Genomic DNA, 24,959 nt, shown 5'->3' on the forward strand with positions numbered 1-24,959 from the left:
TGCATATTATTAAATGGTTCATTTACCTTTAAGAGAATATTATTGAGCTTACTGCAGTCTTGCTGAAAGGAAAACAAAACTCATAGAAGACAAACTACATTTGCAAAGTACTTACAAATTTACTGAGACATCCAGACTCATCCTGGGAAAAAATTACCTAAATCTTTAATGGGGGGTGTTTTAGTATTTTGGAAATACTACACACTATAGGATGTAAAACTGGCTTGTGAACTGGCCATTTATTAGGCAAAAGTGGACAGAACTACAAAATTAAACATGGACTGTAGTACCTGCAACCTGTGCCTTGATTCTGTTGTATATACTATACATATAGTATAGACATAAATTGTGTGGATTAAGATACACAAACACCAATGTACATGCACAGAAATGTCAACATTGAGTGCCTCACACCGCCATTTTTGTATTGTCCTAAAATACACCAAGTTTAGCTGTTGTATGAATGCCAACAGCACAGTGTATACAGTGTATCAAATGTTTATTAATTTCCTCTCTGCCAACTTCCAACAATACTATAAAATGTACAACAGATTACTCACCTGCCAAAACACGGCAATGGCTAATGTATCTCCGGTTTGAATTACATTAACCATAAGGTGTCGTCTTTAAGCTGTTTAATGCATTGTGGGATGACAGGCTTTAATCAGGCTCAGTAGAGCCAGCGGATTAAATCACTTTTCATCTGCACTTCCTTTGACTTTCCCATTGCTCAGGGTTGTAATGTAAATCAAAATGCGTCCCTGTTGGTCTTACTCCAGCATGCTTTATTGCTGTAGTCACATTCACATATTTCATTTATTTTGTCTGTTGAGTAAATCCACATGCTCTGCAAAACAGGAATAACTCTTTGTGCTCACCTTAAAATAACAAATGGTTCATTTTTCTAAACAGAAATTGTTCTGTCGTTGTATGCCTATCAATCTCTAAACACAGAGCTTACAATACTACGACAAAGCATTTGGAGCATACATGCTCAAGAGATTGAATCGGCACGCAAGTATATGCACGATCGTGGTCCAACAACGGCGACAGCGGCTGCCGCATTGCACAGAATTGCTAAACAGCTGTAGTGCTCCATCAGGGCTATCGATCATGTCCCTCTCTCTGAATCCAAATCAGACGTGGGCAGAGAAGAGTGGTTTGAGTGGGCCCCCGTGACGGCTGTGTTGAACAGCTACGCACAGCTCATATCAACCGGGCATCAGTGAACAAACCTGACCTGGATAGCTGATTACATGCATCTATCTATATGTGAACGTTGTCTAACTTGAATGCATAAAAAAGCAAACAGTGGTAAGCATTGTTGTAGCAGGTTTGAATCTTGTGTCCATTGGTTAATGCAATTAGTGATGGCTACTAGCAAATACTATATTTTTCATCTTATTATTGCTCTGTATGTTTGGTATTTGAAAATCTGAAAGCAATAACTCAATCAAAGATGAATACGTCAAAATTAACTATGCTAAAAAAATGACACTTTTTGGTTGGACACCGTATTGGTGGCAAAGCCAATCGCACGGCACAAGGAGACAGACAACCATTTATGCTCACACTCTTACCTAGTGGATATTTAGAGTGCCAGCCTACTCTGTATGTTTTTGGAATGTGGAAGGAAAGTCCAAGTTGGACATGCAAACTCCACACAGTGAGGACTGCCATGTGATCGAACCCCTCGACCCAGAACTGTGAGGACGCACTAAGCACTCGTCCGCCAGGCCGACCCACTTTCACGGTATACATTCTAAATCGAAATCTAAATTAGCTAATACCCACCCAATAGCTTTCTATAAAAAGGTAGCATAGTTTAGGTAAAACAAGGGATGCTAGTAACGCATTATATGTATGGGTTCTGATAACGTTTTCAAAGAGTCTATAATTCTTTTGTAGACAAGGACCATGCTGCAAATGTGCTTACCAACCGGGCAAACACGTTTCTTCCTTGCAAAAACTGATTGAATTCAAGATTTGAAACTATTGTATCGAGCTGTATAATGACATCAATACTAATATCTGATGCTGCTATGATAATTGACACTGAGAGTGCCAAAGACATTCCACAGAAATAGTGGTGATATGATATTGATTCAATGATTCTGAAACTTAGTGGAAAACTGCAAATGAAGATGATTCAAGGATACTAGAGTACTAAGGTGCCGCTTTTGGAGCAAGGGCTTCCTTCTTGCACGGCAGCCTCTCAGTCCATGGAGATGCAAAACACGCTTGACTGTGGACACTGACACCTGTGTTCCAGCAGCTTCTAATTCTTGGCAGATCTGCTTTTTGGTGATTCTTGGTTGAATCTTCACCCTCCTGATCAAATTTCTCTCAGCAGCAGGTGATAGCTTATGTGTTCTTCCTGATCGTGGCAGTGACAAAACAGTGGCATGTACTTTATACTTACAAACAATTGTTTGCACTGTTGTTCTTGGGACCTGCAGCTGCTTTGAAACAGCTCCAAGTGACTTTCCTGACTTGTTCAAGTCAAGGATTCCCTTTTTCAGATCCACGCTGAGCTCCTTTGACTTTCTCATTGTAGCGTTTGTGGGCGTTTGCATCCAATGAGCCCTATTTAAATGGCCTCGGATAAGTCATCAGCTGTAATCACTCAATCACTCACAAGAAGTTAAGAGGTCATGCTATGAAGCTCATTTCACTGACACAACTTTCTAAGTCACCAAAATTGCTAAATCGTGTTGCTGTATGTATATTTTTGACGCAGCAGATTTGATCATTTTTTCTGTTAACCCATAATAAAGTCATAAAAGAACCAAACTTCATGAATGTTTTTGTGACAAAGAAGTATCTGTTCCAATCACTCTATCAGAGAAAAATCAGAGTTGTAGAAATAACTGTAAACGCAAGTGTATGTAAACTTTTGACCACAGCTGCATATATATATATATATATATATATATATATATATATATATATATATATATATATATATATATATATATATATATATATATATATATATATATATATATATATATATATATATATATATATATATATATATATATATATATATTCCTTTGTGTATTTGCTATTTCAAATGCTAAATGGTGGGCAAAGCATTCCCATTATATATTGCATTGACATTCCATTGGGGTCAGCGTTAGTGGAGCATGACTGTATTCATGCTCATGCAGTTCGTGTGGTAGTAGAGAGCAGTGGTCATGGCTGTCACAGAAGCTTATAAATGCACATGCACACATGCTCACACTGTGCTTTGTGAGGTAGGACCTTTCCAGGAGTTGCATTGGACCTGTCAAAAAAGGATGGATGAAGAAGCTGCCCTGTGCAGCAAGGGACTCAAGGGAAATACTATTGCCGCAATAATACACACTAGCCTTCTCCAAAACCAAGTGTAGTAAACAGCATGTGTTCTAATTTGGAACATGCTGAAAAGGCATATTATGAGCAGTACATACATACCATACTGACATTTGGATTCACGCACATAAACATGGCCTTTTCAATCTTATTAGCAGTTACTGCGTGAGAAGTCAAGTTGATTAAATAAGTTTGAATGTCTATTCACAAGGAGACATGGACTACGTAAATATCCTCTGAATATGGCGTGAATAGAAATGCAGAATCTCAATACAGATGTGCTACAAGTTGTTTTCCCCTAAGAGAAAATATAAATGCTGAGTCGAGCCTTCCACCGAAAAGTAAGGAATATAATGAGGAATGTGAGGCTAGCAACACAGATTATGGAGAAAAACACATCCAAATCCAAACCCTGAGGGCTGTGAAGCAGGCAGACTTGTCGGCCACATTGTCCATACCATAAACACACCTACGTTTTCAATCTTGAAGAGTAAGGCAATTAAACTTGGGATTTTATGTGTCAGTCACACAATTTACTGAGGGGTGAAAGACACTTCCCATAAAGCATGGACAACATAAAGCCTTAAAAGCGGTAGACAGTATCTGTAACAGCTATATACGTATATACATGACAAAATTGACGTGTTGCCTACAAACACAATTTGGCTCCCAGTTGGCCAAGGTGTGTGCTGAATGATGTTATACTACAACTGAATCTCTATGCCCCCCATCTTAAAATGGGGGACTGTGGTCTGGATCAAGTCTTGTTCTCATGTACAGTTGTTTTCAAGTTTCTTTTACATGAAAGTACGTCGACCATCATGTAGATAGTAACTCTTGTTGTGTTCACGTGATCATAATGGGTCACTCAAATAGTGTTTACTGAAAATGATTTGTAGGATTTAAGACTATTGGCATGCCTTGCTCAAAATTGGACTAGAAAAAAGTAGATGGAACTAAAAAGGAACTAAAGCCATTCAAAGTAAACAAAATACGGAATGTATTTGAGCTAACATTCTGCCATCTGTGCAATGTTACTCACAATGTGAATATCATTCCTTTTCAATCCCTTGTAATGCCCATTAAAATAAATGAATAAATAATTAGGCTCAGAGGATACATGTGTATTCGTCCCCAGAGTAAATAAAATACTAGAATATACCTAGATAGTTTTATTTAATCTGTCCAAGAATAATGGAGGCAAAGCAATTTAGTTAGTGTCTTTAACAACCAAAATAACTACAAAGTCTGTGACCTTTTGTGAAAGCTCTTGTGGGTTGAAACAAACAAACAAAAAATTGACAGAGCAATATTTTCGTATCCTTCTGTTAGTCATCTCAAAACCGTAAAAAGTCATATTTTGCAAGAGAACAACTTTTATAATTGAATAGATATAAAGCAGCATGTTGAAACAAAAAACTAATTATGATCAATGTCCAATTTGGAGAAAATAACTTTCAAGACACCCAACTGTAATGCCAGTAAATGGCACCGTGGCCAATAAGCCATTAAACAGAGTGGTTGCCAGGAAGCGTGGATTTCTTAATGTTTTGGTCGTTAAAAACACAAGACAATACAGGCTACTGAGATGGTACTATGATCTAAACAACTAGTAATGTTTTTAGTATCTTTGCTGTTCAAAAGTTATGTTCCTTAATATTTAGGACAGAAACGACTGTTCTGCTTACTAAAAACTGTTTGGTAGCCCTACTGCAGGAATAAAAATTTTGTGCAGGATTCAAAAATATATTTTTTTAAATAAAATGCAGGCCTAATGTGTGTGTGCCTTATTAATGAAACATAGGTATCAGGGTTTCTTGTATTTACAGTTAATGTTAACCGTTTAAAGCCATTTGATTGTGCAGTGTTTCATTTACCAGAGTTCGGTGTGGGTAGCGTGGGATAGATTCCTGATCAGTATGAACAAAAATAGGTTAATTAATGATGTAGAGAGAATTGATGTTGAACAACAATCCATTTGCAAAAGCACCAATGAATTTAGTGAAATGGTAAAGAAAAGTGGCACCGTAATGTTTTGGGAGTGCGTGTGTACGAGGGGTGTTGTTGGTCCCATTAACCACGAATGAGAGATTACTATATTTTTCTCTTGTATTACCATTGGTTGAATTTTGAATTGTGTAGATGCTGTGCTGAGATTACTTTGCCTTGCCTTGAGAACTTTTCAGCACCAAATCAAAACAAACCAATGTCAACGTCTTTCATTTCAATCCTGTATAATGGTTTCCTTCTGTCAAGGCAGTCAATCTACCTGCTTAGCCCACGTCTGAATGATCCATTAACAATCATAAAGTCTGCGCAGCTGACAGATAGACCCTTGAAGGCGAAGAAGGTCAGTCTGATATTACAGCTTTAAAGGTTTCCTATTATGGCTCAACTTCAATGTAACTACTCACCTTGCCTTTAATAGCTGCTGGCTATGCAGTGGCTGAGCCTGAGCATACATGGAGATTCTAAATTCAGACTTTAGGATATTACTGGGAAGTGGAAAGCAATTTATGAGTGTGTTTCTGTGATACTGGTTGGAGGTGTGTGTGTATTGTTAATGAAAATGTCCCGGGGTGAAGGAGAGCTCCTTGGTGAGGCCTTGTCTGGCTGAAACATTTTGCTGGGACACACAGAAGGCTTTGAGCGCAGCAGTACCTGACACTAAAATGCTTAAGTGGTACTTTTTATCCATTCGTTGAGGCCTTATCCTCAGATTCTTTCTTTTCTACATTTACTCTACCCCAATACCTGTCCATCCTTTCTATTGCTCTGTCTGTTCAAGTTTCCAGCATACTGAGGAGTAATGATGACTTAGAACAAAGAAGACAACTCGCTGCGCTCAAAAACAAAGCTCTAGCTATGTTTGAGCTTTCAACCTTTTTCCCATGTCTCTTCTCCCCTTGCTCAGCTTGAGAAGAGGACATGGAAATGGTGAGCAAGAGAGCAAAGAGAAGTGAGTGCAAGCTTTTAGGAAGATTGCAAAGAAGACCACAAAGGCATGAGGGTGAATATTAAGTGGCTTCTCTTTCTCTCGCCACTGTAGTTCAAGTCTCCAGAAGTAGCAAGAACCAAGAAATTGCGAGAGAGCGAGAGATAGCAATGACACATGGAAACCTCAGCTTTTAAGCCACACAGGTCTGAAGCAAGAATGTAGAATCTATAGACTTAACCAGTAGTTTTTAAACAATGAATCCAAACAAATTAGAAAAACCACTGCTTTTAGCTAAGAGTTGTCTTTAACATAAGAGACAAAACCTAAGACTCACTTGGAATTCCTGGTGGGGTCTTCAGGTATTTTCCATTGAAATGTTGGATCACAATTTCACATTTTTCTGTAGACTCCATCCTGTAACAAAAAACACAAACATGGTTAATGGATTCATTCATTTGCCAAACTGCTTATCCTCTCAAGGGTGACAGGGGGTGCTGGAGCCTATCCCAGGTAACTACGGGCTCCAGGCGGGGGACACCCTGAATCGGTGGCTGGCCAATCGCATGTTTTTGGGATGTGGGAGGAAACCCATGAAGCCCAGGGAGAACACGCAAACTCCACACAGTGAGGAGCGATCTGAGATTAAACCCTTGACCCCAGAACTGTGCGGCTGACGCGCTAACCACTTGTCCACTAAGCCGCCATGGTTAATTAAATAATCATGTGTAATGTTCTAATTCTTTAAGCAGACTAGAAGAAAAAAGCCACTTACATCTCAACACCTCGCTTGTGTTTTATATTATTTTGTTTTTTTAATAATGTAATGAATTCATTAATTCTACATAGTGCTCATCCCAGGTTTGCCACACATTATCATGGGCCATATCATAGGCTTTGTTCACAATGTGGGGTGTGATGCTAAATAATTTATTTTTTTGTATGTGGAGCCCCTTCATGCAAAAACATGATAATTGCAATGTGACTGGAATGTGTCACATCACACCCATGCGCACTTTAACACATCATCATGTGGTGCAGTGTTTTCAGAAGTATGGCAAGGTCTCCACTATCGAAATTTTGAAGCAACTTTGAAGATTTTTTAATGCCCAATCCAAGATTTTATAAACTTGGTATCTTTGCATGTATTGATAAGAAGTTACTTTCTAATAATCGGACATAGGCCCTGTCGTCATTATCAACAATGTTTGTTTAGCCGAACTGTTGTGACATATTTTACTTAGTATTTTGTACTTCACATGCATTCTTACTGAAGAGGTTTGTCAGATTCCTTTATACGTACGATATGATTCAAAGGTCACACACAATTGTGTGACACTGTGGGTTTATCCTCATGACATCTCAAGGTTGCTAGAGCCTAGTCTCGATGACTATGGGCAAGTGGCAAAGTACCACATAATATTGACAATTTGTTCAAACAACCTATTAGGCAGTTGGGATTTAAGAGGAATCTAAAGCACCTGGAAAACCCACACAGGCATGGGAGAACATCCAAACTCCAAGAAGGCTATCATCACCTTTGTCCAAAGAGTGCTTGAATTAATCAATCACAAGAACAATAATGTCTAACTGCTACTTTACTTATTTGTCCCATCGCAGCATTTCATCTAAAATTATATGAGATTAGCAAAGATTACAACCAGTACTCTTTGATCCACCAAGTGAGAACATTGCAAATTTTTGGGCTCAATCAGGGAATCATCTTTTTTTTAAGCTTCAGCCTGCCAAACAGTATATGAGACTCCAAATACAAGCAGGAGTAAGACATTCATGCTAATATACTTTTGCAAAATTCATTGCTTTGTAGATTCTCATGCTTTATTTGCTCTCACCGCCGAGAATATTCTTATCATTCTGTCAGCCGCCCACTAGTCTGTCCTCTTTCTCTCATATCTCCACCGTCATCCTTCTTTTTTCTTTTTAACTGAGCTTCTTTATCGCTCTCTTTGTCCCATCCATCTTACTCCCAGCCCGTCTAAACCTCTTCCTTTTGACGGCTCTCTCATTCCTCCTTGTCTTTCAAACTTGCTTATTTCCTCCATCCTTTACCGTTACACCAATCTTTCCTTGCCCTCCTGTTTTTGCCTTGACGCTCATCCTTTTGTTTTTCTGTTCTGGTGTTTCTACATAATCAACCTTTTGTCCATCCCTCTACAGCTATTTCTCTACTTCTAGAATGTATCGTCTTTCACAGTTCTGAGTGTTCTATCTTTAGGATAACCAGCATCCTCCCATTTAATGCAAATGAAAGTACCCCTAACTAACTCAGGCCATTTAGAGTGTACATGGTTCATACATGTTTATTCATAGCACTTTTTAAGACTGATTTTCTAGTTACTTTATACTTTATCCCTATGTCTTTTTGTGAGCTTTTTTCTTCTTAGAGAAAAATAACATAGAGAGCCTTCTCACTAGTACGCAAACAACTAAAATCTTCTACAATCCCAGAGGCTCAAGAAATTTGGTTTAAAATGCTCCAATTTTCAAACTCCCAACTTTAATTGAGGGTCATCATTTTCTGAGCTCACCCAATGGCAACGGTGCTGGCGTAAGGATATCATACTGTTCGGTGGATGGGTAGACAAACCCACGGCCGAAAAAACGTTGCACTTGGATGAAATTTCTTGAGCTTTGGGATACTTCATCACCCCACTATGCCTCCAATTGGTAAGATAAATGATAGATTGTACTCCACAAACAACAACAACAACAACAAAACTATTCAGGTTCTCACCAAAACTAGCAAAAGTCTTTACATGGCTATTACAATCTCTCCTACTCCTTAAAATAAGATAAATCACCGTTTGCTCGTGCAACAGTGATAAAGGAATGCAATGGTGTTTGGGACTATAGTAAATAAGCTTGTGGGAGTCCCATCTCTTTATTTCCTCGCCGTGTTGACCCACACTGGTGTAAACTTGGGCAGTGTTTCACATAAAAGATAATTGTAAATTTATAGCAAAAAAAACATGCTTTTGTGCTCATGAAACATTCTTTTGGGCTCATAACATGTATTTGTGTTCTTCATACATGTTTTAGCTGCGCAGTATTTTAAATTATACTAAAGGAAATGTGACATAAAGACAACGCCATACATGTGCGTCAGTAATGCGTATAGTGAGGTGACTTTACGCCACACACAGAATTCTCCCGGTCCTGGCGAGAGACATATTTATGAAGGGATGATTCACGTGGTTAGTTTTTTCAATTTTATAAAATTATAATGATAAAATTTCTCTTTCTCAGATCGTTGGGTGTGATGTGCTTTCTTCCCATGAAAATCTGTTAGAATTCACTACTTTTCTCAGCAATTGTCAGTGATTTTCTCAGTAGTGACTTCTAAGCTGTTTATTTTATTCATGGTCTTCAAGGCCCCTCTCGCCCTTCATTTCTGCCGTCTCTTGTGTCGGCCCTTCTTGTTTTCCAGCAGCAGAGCAGGCAGGTAGACAGAGAACAGGTGGATAGAAGTGGATTCAATAAGGCCGACAGGTGGTTTTGTTTCATGGGGAAACTAACTGCTCAGCCAGACGGTCTGGCGGTCGCTAAGGATGTTGAGCTTGCCGGTCACTGGCTGAGCCAGCCAGGCTGGCCATGAGGTAGGCAGCCGCTTCACTGTGTGCTGCTGGTTAATGGCATCAAGTGCTGCTGTCTGCAATGATTAGTGCTCAGGCTGGAGTAATGGGCTCTGATAACAGTAATGGATCAGCCCACAAACACTTAGCTCAGTTTACTCTCTAATGCCCCTCGTGGTTCAACCTGCTGCAGCTGTCTGTTGACACAGGTATCATGGAGTCCTGGAATGACACTAAATTTCTGCAATTTGGCACAGGTATTTTGGGCGAAACAATTGTCTCTATGTAAGTGGGCAGCATATCTTGCAAGCCAGGTCATTTCAAGAATTATCAAAGGGACAACTATGTCCCAGTATTGAGACTGATGCAGTTCCATCCACAACAGATGTTAAAAGAATGAGGGGTGGTCTGTATATGAGAACAGTTGGTTATTTTGAATTGAGTTTGGATTTCATGAAATTTCTTTATTTTAATAGACTACATCGTCATTTTAAAACAAATATTTAAGGCCCATATTCCTGCGGTTGATTTGTCTCCTGAACCTCCTCATAAGAGTCATGGGGGTCCTGGAGCCGATCCCATCCCATTACGGGTAGAAGCCGGGGAGTACACCCGAAATTGGTTTAAAGCCAATTGAAGGGCACAATGAGACAAACAACTACTCATGCCCTCACTCGGACCTACGGACACCAAGCCTACCATACATGTTTTGGGGATGTGGGAGGAAAATAGAGTATTTGGAGAAAACCCACGCAGGCACAGGGAGAGCATGTAAACTCCACACAGGAAGGGTGTAGCCCAGGATTGAATCCTTGATCTCAAAACTATAAGGCGAACATGCTAACCACTATTCCATTGTGCCGTTGTCAAAAACCTCTCAGCAGTGTTTGGATTTAGGCTTACCATGATGAATAGGTTTTATAGTTAGTCAACCTACTTACAATACAGACACACTGACAGATATCTTATTCATATCATATTTTTTCTAAATACAGTGGGAATTTGATGCATCACAATAGAGGAATATGCATATGAAATGTAGTATTTATAGTATGTATTACAGTGACATTATTCATGTGCAGAGGCAACATATGGAGCTGATTTGATTCTTTTCAACTTATGCTCATGTCATCATTTCAAGTAGCATGTACTATAATAATTTAGACATTTATATTAGTTTTCTACTACTGCTCAATTTGCTGCATAAAACACATTTATTTCTTATTATATCTGGTTTGGAAATGTGCAGAGGACTGCTTGTGCTTCTATTCTCATTTTGTTGCCTGTTTGTCGGTGACTCTACTCTAGTAGAGACGTAACAAACTAACAAAGCGGCTATGGCGTTTATACAATTGGTGCTTCTATCATTTGGGATCTATATCCACATCTTTAAAAAGTACTGGCCTGATTAATATTAATTTTTCAACAATGCATGAGAAGACAATTTGGCATGTTTTGCGTGAATTTGCCAATCCCAAACATGGGCAATTTGTGTCTGAACAACAATTGAGTTTCTACTCGGTCAAAAACAAAACAAAAATGAATGCAGAGTCATTTTTAATCTAATCAAATGAGTCATCGTTCAAGCGTACCTGGCAAAGCCAACTCCTCTGCTGACCCCATTAGCATCCCTCAGTATCCTGGTGGAGATGACATGACCCAAAGGTTTCAACATGTTCTCCAGTTCCTGCTCATCCATTGAGATGGGTAGGTTGGAGATGTAGAGGTTGGTAGGATCTTGTTCCTGTTGCTGCAAGGAAGAAAGGAAATGAAAAGGTATAAGTCGAGAACTCCTGTGTTACAATCCTGACTAAAAACTATGAAATACGTATTTGTTATGTGTCAAAACTCTCAAATGGGTAACCAAAGGCTTGTTGAATGGTACACGGTCGATTGGTCGCCGGTCTTTTGGTCGCCCGGAAGGTAAGTGATAATTACCATTTAAATCGTTGCTCAAATTCCCTAAATACAAACTCCGAATTACTATTTAGTCATACTTAATGCCCTAGTAATTATTTGGCTAAAGAAAAGCTCCAAATTTCCCTGACTTTTATTGTTTTTTGTTGGAGAACTTGTTAAGACCCTGACTGACGTAGCTTCTTAAAAGGGACAACGCATGTACATACAAACTCTTATACACTCACACGTCGGCTCAATGAAACTGCTCATGGCAATTGTTGGCTTTTATTGATCCGTAGACAGTGTTGTTTTACCTTGTTTTATCGCCGGTCTTTTGGTTCGCCCGTTGTCGCGGTCGGGGCGACCAAACCAATCGACCACACACGTGTTGAACTCACACATTTGGTAAGAGCAAAACATTTGAAAACCTCCATAGCTAGAATTAATGAAGGAATTAAAGTGTACTTTTGCTACTAAGCACTGGATAAAATTAAGTAATAATCAACGATTATAGCACTTAGATCATTTGTGGTGTTGGATTTGAAGATCAGCTAAGACACATTCTAACTTAAAAGCCAGGCAAAAGAATGCTGATGTTCAACTGCATCGTCAGCATAATCTAATACATTTTTGCTTACTTGCAGTGACTAGAGATCTTACTTTCCATTGACATTTTACTTTTTTTCCACATCACAACTCAGTGCACGTTCTGCTGTACTGTGCTCTGACTTGGAACTCTTTAATTACCACTTTCCTGGCTGGTCTGATTGTACTGTCATGGGATGGCTTATTAGGCATTGTTAATACAATCATTGGATGCTCTAAAATGTCAATCACTATAACAGCACCACTGATTTGCAGACGGTGTGCATGTTAATCAATGCTGAGCCGCAATACTCGATGATCCCCAATGGTATTAGTAGGTAACTTTATATATCTTGAGATAGTAAAAAAACTAGTGCATAAAATGAAACTATGAAAAAAAAACAGTTATTTACTCATTAATTTATTTTCAGTTCCACTTATCTCCACCAAGACTGCTGTGGTGCTGAAGCCTATCCCAAGCAACACTGGCCAGTAGAGGTGGCATACCCTGAATTGGTTGTCGGCCGATCGCAAGGCACAATGAGACAAACAATCAATCATGCTCACATTCGTACCTAAGGACAATTTAGAGTGTTCAATCAGCCTACGGTGCATGGTTATGAGATGTGGGAGGAAACCAGAGTAATCGAAGAAAACCCACACAGGCACGGGAAGAATATGCAAACTCCACACAGGAAGGTCAGAACTGAAGCCTCGATCTCAGAATAGTTATCAGATATGTTAAGCCCTCTCCCACGTTGCCTCCCTGCCACTTGATATCATTACATAAGATAAGGTTTAGAATTTATGAAATATTTGTTGTGTCAATAATGTAAATGTCTTTTTAATTGAATTGCCCTAAGGTTGCTGCTAGCTAGGTAAAACTGCACAGCTGGTTGAGGCTTGAGCCTGAAGTAACAGAGGGCCCAGCAAGCCCAACTGTCGAACAGCTGGGCCCTGCAGTTCAGCCAGACAAGTCAATCAGTTACCAAGCCCGCAAGACAAATGTGTCAATGGTTCAAGTCTCTCAGATTGACTACAAACTAAATAGAAAGTGAAAGTGAACTTACTGTGAAAACAATTCATGACAACTTTTTCAGATGCTTAATAGTCAAAGGGGTGTTTGAAAACAGGAGTATTATTGTCAATTTCAAAAATAAATCATTGAAACTATATGTCAGACCCCAAGCTGGGTCTGTGATAGGAGTGATCTGCCTTCCAAGTACGGGCTTAGTACCAGAAAGATGGAGAATCAACAGGAGTGGCCAATCAACAACACCGGCCTACTTAACCCAGCTGGGCCTCCGCCATGCCGCCAGAACGTCTCTATTATTGAACTATTTGTGCCTTATCGAGTTGTATTTTTGTGACTGGTACTAAATGCCAACCTCTTGCTCTTCCCAGGTCTTCGCCTCAGCCTTAACCCTCTTGTAGCTTTGCTGTTTTCTCTACCTCGTCTGAGCCATGTCTGGTAGCTGCACCTCACTAACCCCACGAACTACACAAACATTTAAAATGGTCTGCCTTGTCCATCGCTTGCTACGGGTCCGTACCAATGAGTATAACACAATATCACTGAGAGATGGCAGACATAAAGGGTTGTGCTCAAGACTGTAAAATCCAACACTTTCCCACGACAAGAATGTAACAAGACCAAGAATATGTCAAGACCATAAAAAAATACTTTAACCATGATACATTTTAACAATGAAAGCAAAGTCCCATTTAAATGTAAACATTCAATAAAACACATTTGACAGTCAAAAACAGAAACAACATAAAACAACTTCAACCAAATTCCAGTGGTCTAAACTCTTTTTGTGATTTAAAGACGGGCCGGTTTATTTAATTTGGCATTGGTTACTACCAAATTATATTCACATCAATTTGTCAAATTAAATGTACAATCAAAACCCCTTTTCAGAAATACTCAATTAAAAAGAAAGAATTAGAATTGCTGGTGTTGCATAAAGTTACAGCGTTAGACTGCTTGAGCAGATAATTTTATTTTTAAGATTTCAGTCGTTTACTTAGTTGATTGAAGGTAGAATACTTGTTTTATCTCGTTATTTCAATCATTATAACATACATTAAACAAAGTTGAAGAATAGGCAAATAGACATAACCAGGATCATTATTATGTGCTGTCAGGTTCTTTAACAAAACAAATGGCTGAGTGTTAAGACCTGCCGTATGTATACATCTGTGTATGTATGTATATTTATATATGTATGTATATTTATATATATGTATGTATATGTATATTTATATATATATATATTTATATATGTATGTATATGTATATTTATATATGTATGTATATTTATATATATGTATGTATATGTATATATATGTATGTATATGTATATTTATATATATGTATGTAATGTATGTATGTGTATATGTATATATACATATATATTCCAGCAACAGGCTAATTTATTTATTTATATAATTATTCATGTATTTATTAATTTATTAACATGCTTATTACCTATCTATTTAGGTAGGTCTAAAATTCCTTTCCTGTATCTACATTCTCGCCCTCTTGCTACTGTGACAATGAAATTTCCCGAATACGGGATGAATAAAGTTATGCAATCCAAATAGAATCCAACTGAGAACAGGAACAGTCTTGAGTCTTAGAACACGACCAGCCAAAAAAGAGCATGGGAAAAACAACAACAACAAATAATTTTACGTTCACTATAATAAAGTTTGATTATCAGTAGAAATCTTTGGTACCTGTGACATAGTAAAATCCAACTTTCACTTTTCAGTTTTGAACCTTTGAACAGTAAAAGAATGTTGAATGTTCTCATCTTACCCGGATGCAACAGACAATTTAAATGAAGAGGTTGGGAGGACTACAGCTAACTTTTTTTCCTGCAAATTTAGCACATTCATGCAAAAGAAAAAAGCTTCTACAAGTGAGGCTGAATTAAATCTGCTCATAAAACGCATTATAACCGCCACTCTTCGCGTGTATGGTTGCAGCTGCAGATTCCTTTCTATAGAATGTTGGGCTGTATATGTTTTTTTTTTAAAGAATCATGACAATCCAACATAGGGCCGATTTAACTAGTTCGGTGACAGATTTACTGACTGAGCTATATGAGAGTTTATGTGCTTTTAAATGAATCGCTGTCGACTCCATATGGGGTAAAAAAAAGGTTACGACAAGAGAGTGTTAATAGCGGCACTCAGCTCGTGGGTGGATTATCATGAGGGAGCTTCATGTAAGCACGGCTGCCTCACTAAATTCTCCCTTTGATGACGTTCCACACTACAAAGCCCTTAACACCCAGATGAGTAGATTATGGGTGGCGGTGGTGGAAATGGGAGCGTCTTAACCGAAGGTGAGATGGGCTGGCACATTCCACAAGGAGATTTAATTTCCTTTAATGTCAGCCTTGGCGTACACACTGCAGTCGTGAATGAAACAGTAATTGAGCTGTGTGTGCATGTGAGTCTACAGTTAATCGTACAGTACTAATTATGCATATTCCTATTCTGCTCAATGTGTATTGAGATACATTTGTGTCATTTCTATTCCAGGTGACAAATTTGTAATGGTAATTATCTGGATATCGGCATGGATTAAGAAAAACAACCTTGATTTTAAAAATATCCTTAGAAATTGTTTTTATTTTAAATAATTGTAAAAAAAACGAATTTAAATGATATAGTGAGGCTTTACTTCTCCAGTTTTGTCCAACAAAAAATGTACAAAACTGAGAAAAGTACTCAATATTAGGTATAATGGAATTGTGTTATTTTAAAGCTTGTGGGATAAATCACCGTAGTAAAGTTGGTGTACACATAGGGGCGTACGATGTGTGAAAAGAATGACAGGGTAAGAAAGAAACTGACATGACAGTCAGACATAACACATTAAAGGAAGCCATTGTTGCCTCTGCTTTGCTTGAGGGAATAGGCTTCAGCTGTAAGAAGTCTTAACGTTCTGCCAACAGGGATGTCGAGGCTGTATCCGTTTAACTGATAAAAGTTAGAAATATGTCTTGACTGGGGGGCAATGCATCAAATACTGACTTCAAGCTAGAAGTGGGCTTGTCTCTCACTTCCCAGTTCCAGCTTCGTATCACTGACCTCTCCATTTTCAGCTTTCCTCGCTGTCAAAAGTTTTCTTTTACAGTATCACTCTTCTTTTCCCTGATCAATCCATGACCTTCATTCATTTCACTGTGGGCATCTTTCTTACTCCTTTCCCCTCTGTTCTTCAACGTCCATCAATACAGCCTACTCGGGAGATTAACTCGATGCATAATTGGCTCTACAGGGCTTCATCGTTACTGGATGTTCGTACACTAGATGTTCAACCTACGTAGTCACCTTCCCAAACTCCCTCAAGCACTCTAATCTCGTGTATTGAGGAAGAAGAACACAAATTAAACCTTACTTTGTCAAATATGATGAAAATACTGTACTGTAATGTTGTAGTATGCAGTAAAGTTTGTATATTCTAATCAAGTATACACAACAACTTGATGGAATTTCACATACCATACTATAGCGAAATTGTATGTGAGAAAATGTGGCTTTTTAGCAGCTAATGGGGCATCTGCAAACATTAACATTTCTGCTAACAATCTTCTGCTGTGATGAAGATATATTCAATCACTGGAGGCTGCCACTTTTAATAAACTTGGTATCTTAGTAATAGCCCAAAAGACCGGTCATTTTGACATGGCTTGCATAGTAAATTAATCAATAGATACAAGCAGGGATTTATGAAAAATAATATATACATCAACTCAAGGCTATTTTAACCAGCGTTTGGAATTATTTTTTATATTAATACCAAGCAAGGTACCTTTAACACTAGGTTTGCACTATTGCAAAATGGCCTCAGATTTTAAATATTCAGAGGTTTAAGACAGATACAGTATGTTATAAAAACTTTTTGACCAAGATGTTACCCCTATAAAACAAATATTAATGTGTATTGATGGTAGAACCTAGTGTATTTACACCATTTCATCATAAAAAGAGAAACCAAAAGCTGATCTCTTTTTCTCACTCTCTGAGCAATAAAGTACTGATGAATTTCCAGAGGTCATATTCAGCTAAATGATTTGTAATCACTTAATTGAAAGCTCCAACACAGTTCAAAGATGATGAATCTTTGTCGCTGCAACAAGGTCATTCATTCATCTCTTTATGAAAAGCTCTGAGGACAGATGGTGTCTTAGTAAATGTCCATTAAGTAGCTTCTTTACTAGTCACTCACACTTTGTCACAGGGCAAAACCATTTTTCAAAATCTTAGAATGACGAAAACATCTGAGGCTTGCCTATTTTTTTTAGTGTTGCACATAGGTAGGACACAATAATTAAATAAATAATGTTTTTAAAAGAACATACAAATGACCAGATGTTGCTTCATGGCGATAAATATTATACAGTACTTCATTCCACAACAGCATACTCCCCGTGAGGGCAATATATGCTAATGACAACTACTAGAAATGTTTCTATGCAATTCAGAGGCACTGAGGCTGTTTTGGTATTAACATTCACACTGAATTCAGTTGCATAATGATACTGCACTGTATATAAGATCACTCAAATAAAGACACACTGTGAATGTTATGCTATTGTACACATGTGCATAATCACTCACCCAGTGACATATCATGGCTAAAAGGAAACATATTTTCTTGCAAGTCTGCATTATACTGTGATGATAGATGTAACAAAAGGGACAATTACAGTTGATGCATTAGAGAGCCGGTGGCTTTTTCTAACTCGCTTATGCTAGAGGTTGGGTTTTTTCCCTATTATTATGGCTCGGTAATGTTGCCGTAGCATATAAAATATCAGAGTATGAAAATACAGTGGTACCTCGACATACGAGTGCCTCGACATACGAGCAATTTGAGATACGAGTAAAATGTCGGGCAAATATTTATGTTGAGATACGAGACAAATTTTGATATACGAGCAGACAGCGGACGCGAGAGGCTGCTCATAAGAACATCATAGGCAGTGTCTTTTGGGTCGCAACTCCCTCGTGTAATGTCTCTACGAGCACTGGGCGGAGCATTGCATTTTTTCAGTGTTTTTTTCCCCCATCGCTAATATGAGAGGAGTACTACTTCCCGGGCAAGTTGGCAAGTGGCCGTGCGTTATCCTATTGTGAGGATATTTGTGTGCATCATTTTCGGAATATTTTGAAGCAGATACAAAAGCAAACAACCCTCGATAGGTTGCATGTAAAAGGTAGGGTGGAGGCGGGGCAAATAGAGCCAACTCGGGAGAAGAAAGGTATCAAAATTTAAAACAAAATTAGAATTAAGTTTACTGTAAGGTTAGATTCAACTTATTTTTGTGTGTGTCTGCATCGTAATCCAAGTTCATTTAAATTTGTTTATGTTATGTTACGAACGTGTTGCCGTGCAAAAACTTTCTCTCTCTGCCCCCCCTCTCTCTCCCCTCCGCGAAATCCGTCTAATTTTAGTACTATTAAACACATTTTAGTACTATTAACCCACTAGTTATTTGTTACTTTGTTAATAAATGGCGAATTAGAACAAGTAAAAATGTTTTTCCAATCCAATATTCTGTTTTTGGTGTTTTTTTCAGAGGGTTGGAACAAATTAATTGGTTTTTAGTTCATTTCTATGGGAAACGTTCATTTGTATTACGAGTAAATTGACATACGAGCTCAGTCCCGGAATGAATTAAGCTCGTATCTTGAGGTACCACCTTAATGTGCAAACGCAACTCATTTTATCAGTAACCAAGTGAATAAGACCCTTGTGAGGATAAACGGTACCGAAAATGAATGGATGTATAAATGAATCAACTCATTTTATCAACTAAGAGGAATGGGATTATGTTGTTTAATATTGTGGTTGTTCTGAGTGCTGTAGGACAACACTGCCATGTACAGAGTGGTGTTGATCAAGGTATTGTATCTAAAAAATTCAACAAAACATAGGTTTAACAGGTAATTAACACACGAGCAATGATGCTGAATGGTAATTTAGATTATTTCTCTTAACATCTATATTTTTATTACCATCCTCTATAATTTATAAACCTGAAAGAGTCAGGAAATTAGTGTTTAAGACAATGAATACCATACACAGGAATTAATATTTATATACATGTTGGGGTACAATTATTTAATGGATAAAATTAATGTGCGATTGTTAAAGAAAAACAATTTACTCAGTTATGGAAGGCTGAATCTCCATAACTGAGTAACTTTTATAGAGACAATTGCTTAGGATTTAATGTTACACTAAACCTTGCTACATGAGGTTAGGGGCTAATTGTATTTGTTGTCTTATTTATAGATACTTTACAAGTCTATTTTTTAAACAATAGAAATCCTGACATTTACAACAGTGTTAAGGTAATTGTCTCTGTTCAGTGTAGTGGATGTGTGGAAATAAATCCCATCATTACTTAGTAAAACAGACACAAGACCAATAAATTAGGGGGCCATCAATGTCATGGCTCATACATTTTGATGCAGGGTTAATATGAATTTAAATGGGTTGATATGCGCTTCAGCCGATTAATCACGACCCCCTGATTTGATTTTGTATCTCCCTTGGTGAGCTAATATTCCAAAGATTAAAGTTTCATGTGGTGCTCGAATAAAAAATGCATCATTAACATGGGGATGCTGGCCTTACCTTTGTTCTCTTGCAAACTCATGCCTTTTTTAAGCTTTCAAAAGTCTATGCTTGCATACTTTTACATACACGTAAAGCGTCATATGGGGCATATACGGAGAAATGTACATTTCCTTCATGGGAGTTTCCATAAAAGCTGGGGTTATGCTCATGGGCTTGCCAGAGTGAAGAACACATTCACAAATGTCTTCCCACTTTCATAATATATTTTCATCTCCATAACCTTTGTATTTTTCCATTACGCTGTTTGCATCAACTGCTCATTGTATTGTTGCTGGGGTAAATGCATTTTTCTGTCTTATAAATCATTCATGATATAATTTCTGAGATTGAATTTTTCCCGACTGAAATCATGCCACGGCACAGACTGCTGCTGATAGTTCTGAGGAAGAGGAGGAGGAGGAGGAAGGGCGGCATTAAAAAGAAATGGTGATGAGCAATTTGATTCCTACTTTTAACCTATGTGAAAACTATTGTAGGTTGGAATAGAGTTAAAGTCCCTCCCTACATTATCAAATTTTAGACACAAATTAAATGATAGAACCTTGTCAAAGAGTACACAAAAACAAACTACCGTATTTTCCCGACTATATGGCGCATCGTATTTTTAGCCGCAGTGTCAGAAACGAGTGCTATTTCTGTATTTTTAACACACAAAGGACGCACCGTTTTTTTAGACGCATATATATTATATATTATATATGAATATCTAACCGCAATAGCGCTGGCTACCGGAAGCGGCCCCAGACTCTTTTTCCGGTTTTCCGGTGTGCAGTGACTGCTGGGATATATAGTTCTTGCATGCTACACCCACACGCTAAAAACACGTTTTTAAAAAGGCAACGGAAGCAAAACTGAGTTCGGTTGTACTTTATTTAGCCATTTTACAACTTACTCACGTCATCATCACCCACAAATCCATCAAAGTCCTCATTTTCTGTGTCCGAATTGAACAATTGTCCAAATTAGTCATCGAAAACGCTGATTTTTATACGTTCGTCCAGGCGGCCACAATACATTCGCAAATAGTAGCTAGCTGGTAGCTAGCGTAACTTTTCCAATGGTGCTTTCCATGCTTCGTCATGCTGTGTTGATGTCGATGTATACAGGCCACAATCAATTCGCAAATAGTAGCTAGCTGGTAGCTAGTGCAACTTTTCCAACGGTGCTTTCCATGCTTCGTCAAACTGTATTGATGTCGATGTATACAGGCCACAATCCATTGGGTGTATTGACAAAATAACTACTACATATCCCAGCAGTCACTGCACAGTACTTTGTGTACGGGAAAATAGTAGAGTCGGTGTACCCTATTGACTGATTCATTTTATTTTATCGTGATAACAATTTTAGTATTGGTCCATATATAAAGCGCTCTGGATTATAAGGCGCCCTGTCTATTTTGGAGAAGGTTTAAGACTTTTATGTGCGCCTTATAGTCGTGAAAATACGGTATATGACTGCTCCTCGTATATCCATGTATGAGTCTCAATAATTGGCTAACAATCATTACAGGTTGTCCACTTTGTGGTCAGTCATTTGATGGTATAATATTCATCAAGTAACTGATGTCTAAGGTTCCACATTGAGCTAGGAATTGGAATGTCAGAAGAAAATATGCACTACCAGCATTTTAATTTGCTCTTTTCAGAGAAGGTCTGTATACGTGTGATTTTGAAAAGTCATTCACCATGCCCTCCACTCAACTTGCCACATCATTAAATCAGCAGGCATACTCAGTCCATGGTTCACAGGCCAAACGAGCCATAGCCGTGAATGTTACGTGACTTTATCATATTACTTGACCCTGTCTGTCTTGCCAGTACGTTACCTGTGGGAGGAATTTATTTAGCCAACCATTCGAGTTAAACCATCAAAGTTCAAATCATGGTTAAAAGTCACATGTGTGTACTTAAATGAGCATGAGTGAATTGTAAAACAACAATAACATGCACCCTTTAATCTGCATTCAACTGTACTAAACAGTGTCTGCCATTTAGCCAATTCAGTGGTCCGAGCCAAACAAAGCAAAATCTATAAACCCTCTGAAAAATGTAACAGTGTCAATCGCTTTTTTTCCCCTCTACACTTGCTCTCCAAATGGCTTTACAATTTCCGCTTTATGAACTTAGTGCGAACGAAATGTGCAATGTGCTCCACAAACAAACTACACCTAACTACCCAAGGCCACAGATTCATTTGTTATTCCTTAATGTGCCAATGCTCACCAGGGAACAGTACGCTTGCTGTGTGAAAGTACTACACTAAAATATGAGCATTTCATGTCTAACTCAAGCAGGAATATTTGGCCTCGGTTCTGTCATATCATGGTAGAAAAACAATACAGCGAAAGGCGAATGCTGTGGAAATATTGAAATACATATTAAAGAATTGATTCTCAATGGAGAATCCGCAACTGTGAAAGTAATAAAATGCAATAATGGAGGCATTGTGCAGAGGAAGCAACTCTGAACAAATCAAAATGATGTTATATCAGTCAAGTTCAGTGTATGAAATGAGGCAATGATTTTAAATTACCAAATGTTGAGGTGAAGTATTAGTCTTCAATTGAATAACTCAAACTAAAAACAAATACAATCATACAGTATTACACATTTCCACAATCATTTTCAACAACCAGCTACAACACCCTCAATATGATGACAATATTGTATCTGGCCAGTATATAACCCTTATGTTAAAAAACGGAGGTAATTATTATTATATGACAGATTTGATAGTTTGATAAGCAGTGTTTTTTGACCAAATGTTGTCAAAGGGCTTTTTTGGACTTCATATTAGCATATAATCAGAAGAGTAGGATGTGAAAAGCTCCACAGGGTATCCTGATATTCATCAACCCTCTTTGTGATTTTCATTAGTACAGTCTGGTTTCTTCCACGTTTTCCAATGCTCGCATGATTCATATGAAGGGTAAGAGTTATAAGGGAGCAAATGTGAAGCAAGATAATAAGTAGGTCTCAAACAAATGCTGCTTTTTACATGTACCATTATTTGTGCTAACCATAGTGTAATTTCTCTAGATAGAATTGCTAATAACAACTCAAAAGAGTGTGTTTACTATGTACTTCTAAACATGGTGGTGCTAAACCACTGTGACGGGATGAAGTTACAAACTTCCAATAAACAGTAAAGACAAAAGGCCTCGTTATCATCACACACTCATGTACACTATAATTTTGAAGCACTCCTATGCACTTTTTTTTCTTGACATCTTGACAATTTACATTGTTACCATAGTAAACTATACAGACAAGTTAGTACAGTGGATTGATTGATGGGTAGATGAAATCAATCCATTCTAAACAATCGATTTTTTTTTGTAAATAGCACCATGGTTGTCATCAAGTACCAACATTTATAACAGGATTCATAACATACACATGAGCAGTTAAAAGTTGAGTATCATCTAATATAGATCTATCATTGTAATGTCCAAGTCTTATGCTAAACTAAAGAGGGAATGAGGTTGCAACATGTGCTAATATTTATTGAAACATTTCATGCACATTAAGCAACATTACTGAAACGTCAGAAAACTTGACATTTTAGTGTGAGGTGCACATAATTTTTTGCAGCTCTTTTTCTGATAAAACTATATGTATTCAACCGAAACATTAGCAGGCATGTCTACCTAAATTAGGCAATGGTGCTGTGTTAAAAATGTTTCTTAAATAATTGTAAATGCAGGATTCATTGTCTCTGCAGGTTTCAACCAGCCAAATTTGAGAATTTTTAAAACCATAATGAATACATTTTTAGAGCAATTTCACGTTGAAAAGTAAAAATGATTTGAAGGAATATTGGAGGCCCGGAATTACTACTTGCAAGCTATATGAATTTATACACAGCTCTTTGCAGCACAGTAACAGCAGACTGGGTTGCGCTGGACCTCAATGCTCCGGCTCCTGATGTGGCACAAAAATGGCTGATTGATGGCATTTTCTGCTGGTATTTTATGGGCGCTTTATGCTTTTCCGATTTGGTATGAGATTTCACTGCCTTAATACCCAATGTTCCAAGTTTTAAAGTTTTCTTCCACAATGGCCAGTGTACTTCATGTCTCCTGGCTGGCTTTAACCATGCAGTGAACTGTTCATCCGGAATCCACAAATCATTAAACTTTACCTCACCCATGGCCTCAAGTACGGTAATTCGGTTCATTTAAAGTTTTCTCCACTCCTTTGCTAACTAAGTTGTCAACACACAACTGCATGCGTACAGCATTACCTGCTAGTGTTCAATAAAGTCTGACAGCTAATTCTGATTTGTTGCGACGTTACAGCGTTGACACAGTGTGCTGGATCACACAGCTGGAGTCAAATGCACAAGACGGGACCAGAGGCAGGTCGAGGACAAAGATTTATTGACCTGGGTGTTCGCATAGGCCAGCTCAAAGAGACAATAGAAAACTTAATTCCAATAACATGGAACTGGCAGTAAACTCACAAAAAGGAAACAAGAGGTGATAGCAAGGCTTGGCTTACAACAACAAAGTGACACACTTGCAATGGACACTAAAACAGAGGGGTATATAGCAGGGCTAGGCCAGGGGTGGGCAGCCCAAGTTTATTGAAAGAGTCATATTGGACGAAAAAAAAACCATACAGTGGTACATCGTGGTACGACATGCTCCTGGTACGACGAAAATTTCGATCAAATAATTCGCTCGTGATACGATTAAAATTTTGAGATGCGACCAAGACAGGTGGCCATGACATGAGAAGCTGTTTATCATTGTAGCGCACGTCTTTTTTGCCGCTTCTCTTTCGTGTATAACTACTAGATCTACGAGGACTGAACAATTTATTCAGACGAGTTTCGACCAAGAAACAAAAGAGGGCTTTCTGGGTAATGAAGTATACTCGTGCACACAACACCCATAGGCAATGGCACCCTT

General features: G+C 38.1%; 1 protein-coding gene across 3 annotated transcripts in view; it reads right to left on the minus strand.

The window, feature by feature from the left end:
- The window catches only part of rbms3 (RNA binding motif, single stranded interacting protein), a 248,683-nt gene that overhangs the window by 77,219 nt on the left and 146,505 nt on the right, over window positions 1–24,959 (minus strand). For all 3 annotated transcript variants that reach the window (XM_077590895.1, XM_077590894.1, XM_077590893.1), the window contains exons 5-6: window positions 11,478–11,635; window positions 6,630–6,709 (exon numbers count right to left, since the gene is read on the minus strand). In XM_077590895.1, coding sequence (XP_077447021.1) covers window positions 6,630–6,709; window positions 11,478–11,635 — 238 coding nt within the window. The remainder of the gene's footprint in view (window positions 1–6,629; window positions 6,710–11,477; window positions 11,636–24,959) is intronic.

This window comes from Stigmatopora argus, chromosome 21 (genome assembly GCF_051989625.1).
Source record: "Stigmatopora argus isolate UIUO_Sarg chromosome 21, RoL_Sarg_1.0, whole genome shotgun sequence".
Taxonomy (NCBI): Eukaryota; Metazoa; Chordata; class Actinopteri; order Syngnathiformes; family Syngnathidae; genus Stigmatopora; species Stigmatopora argus.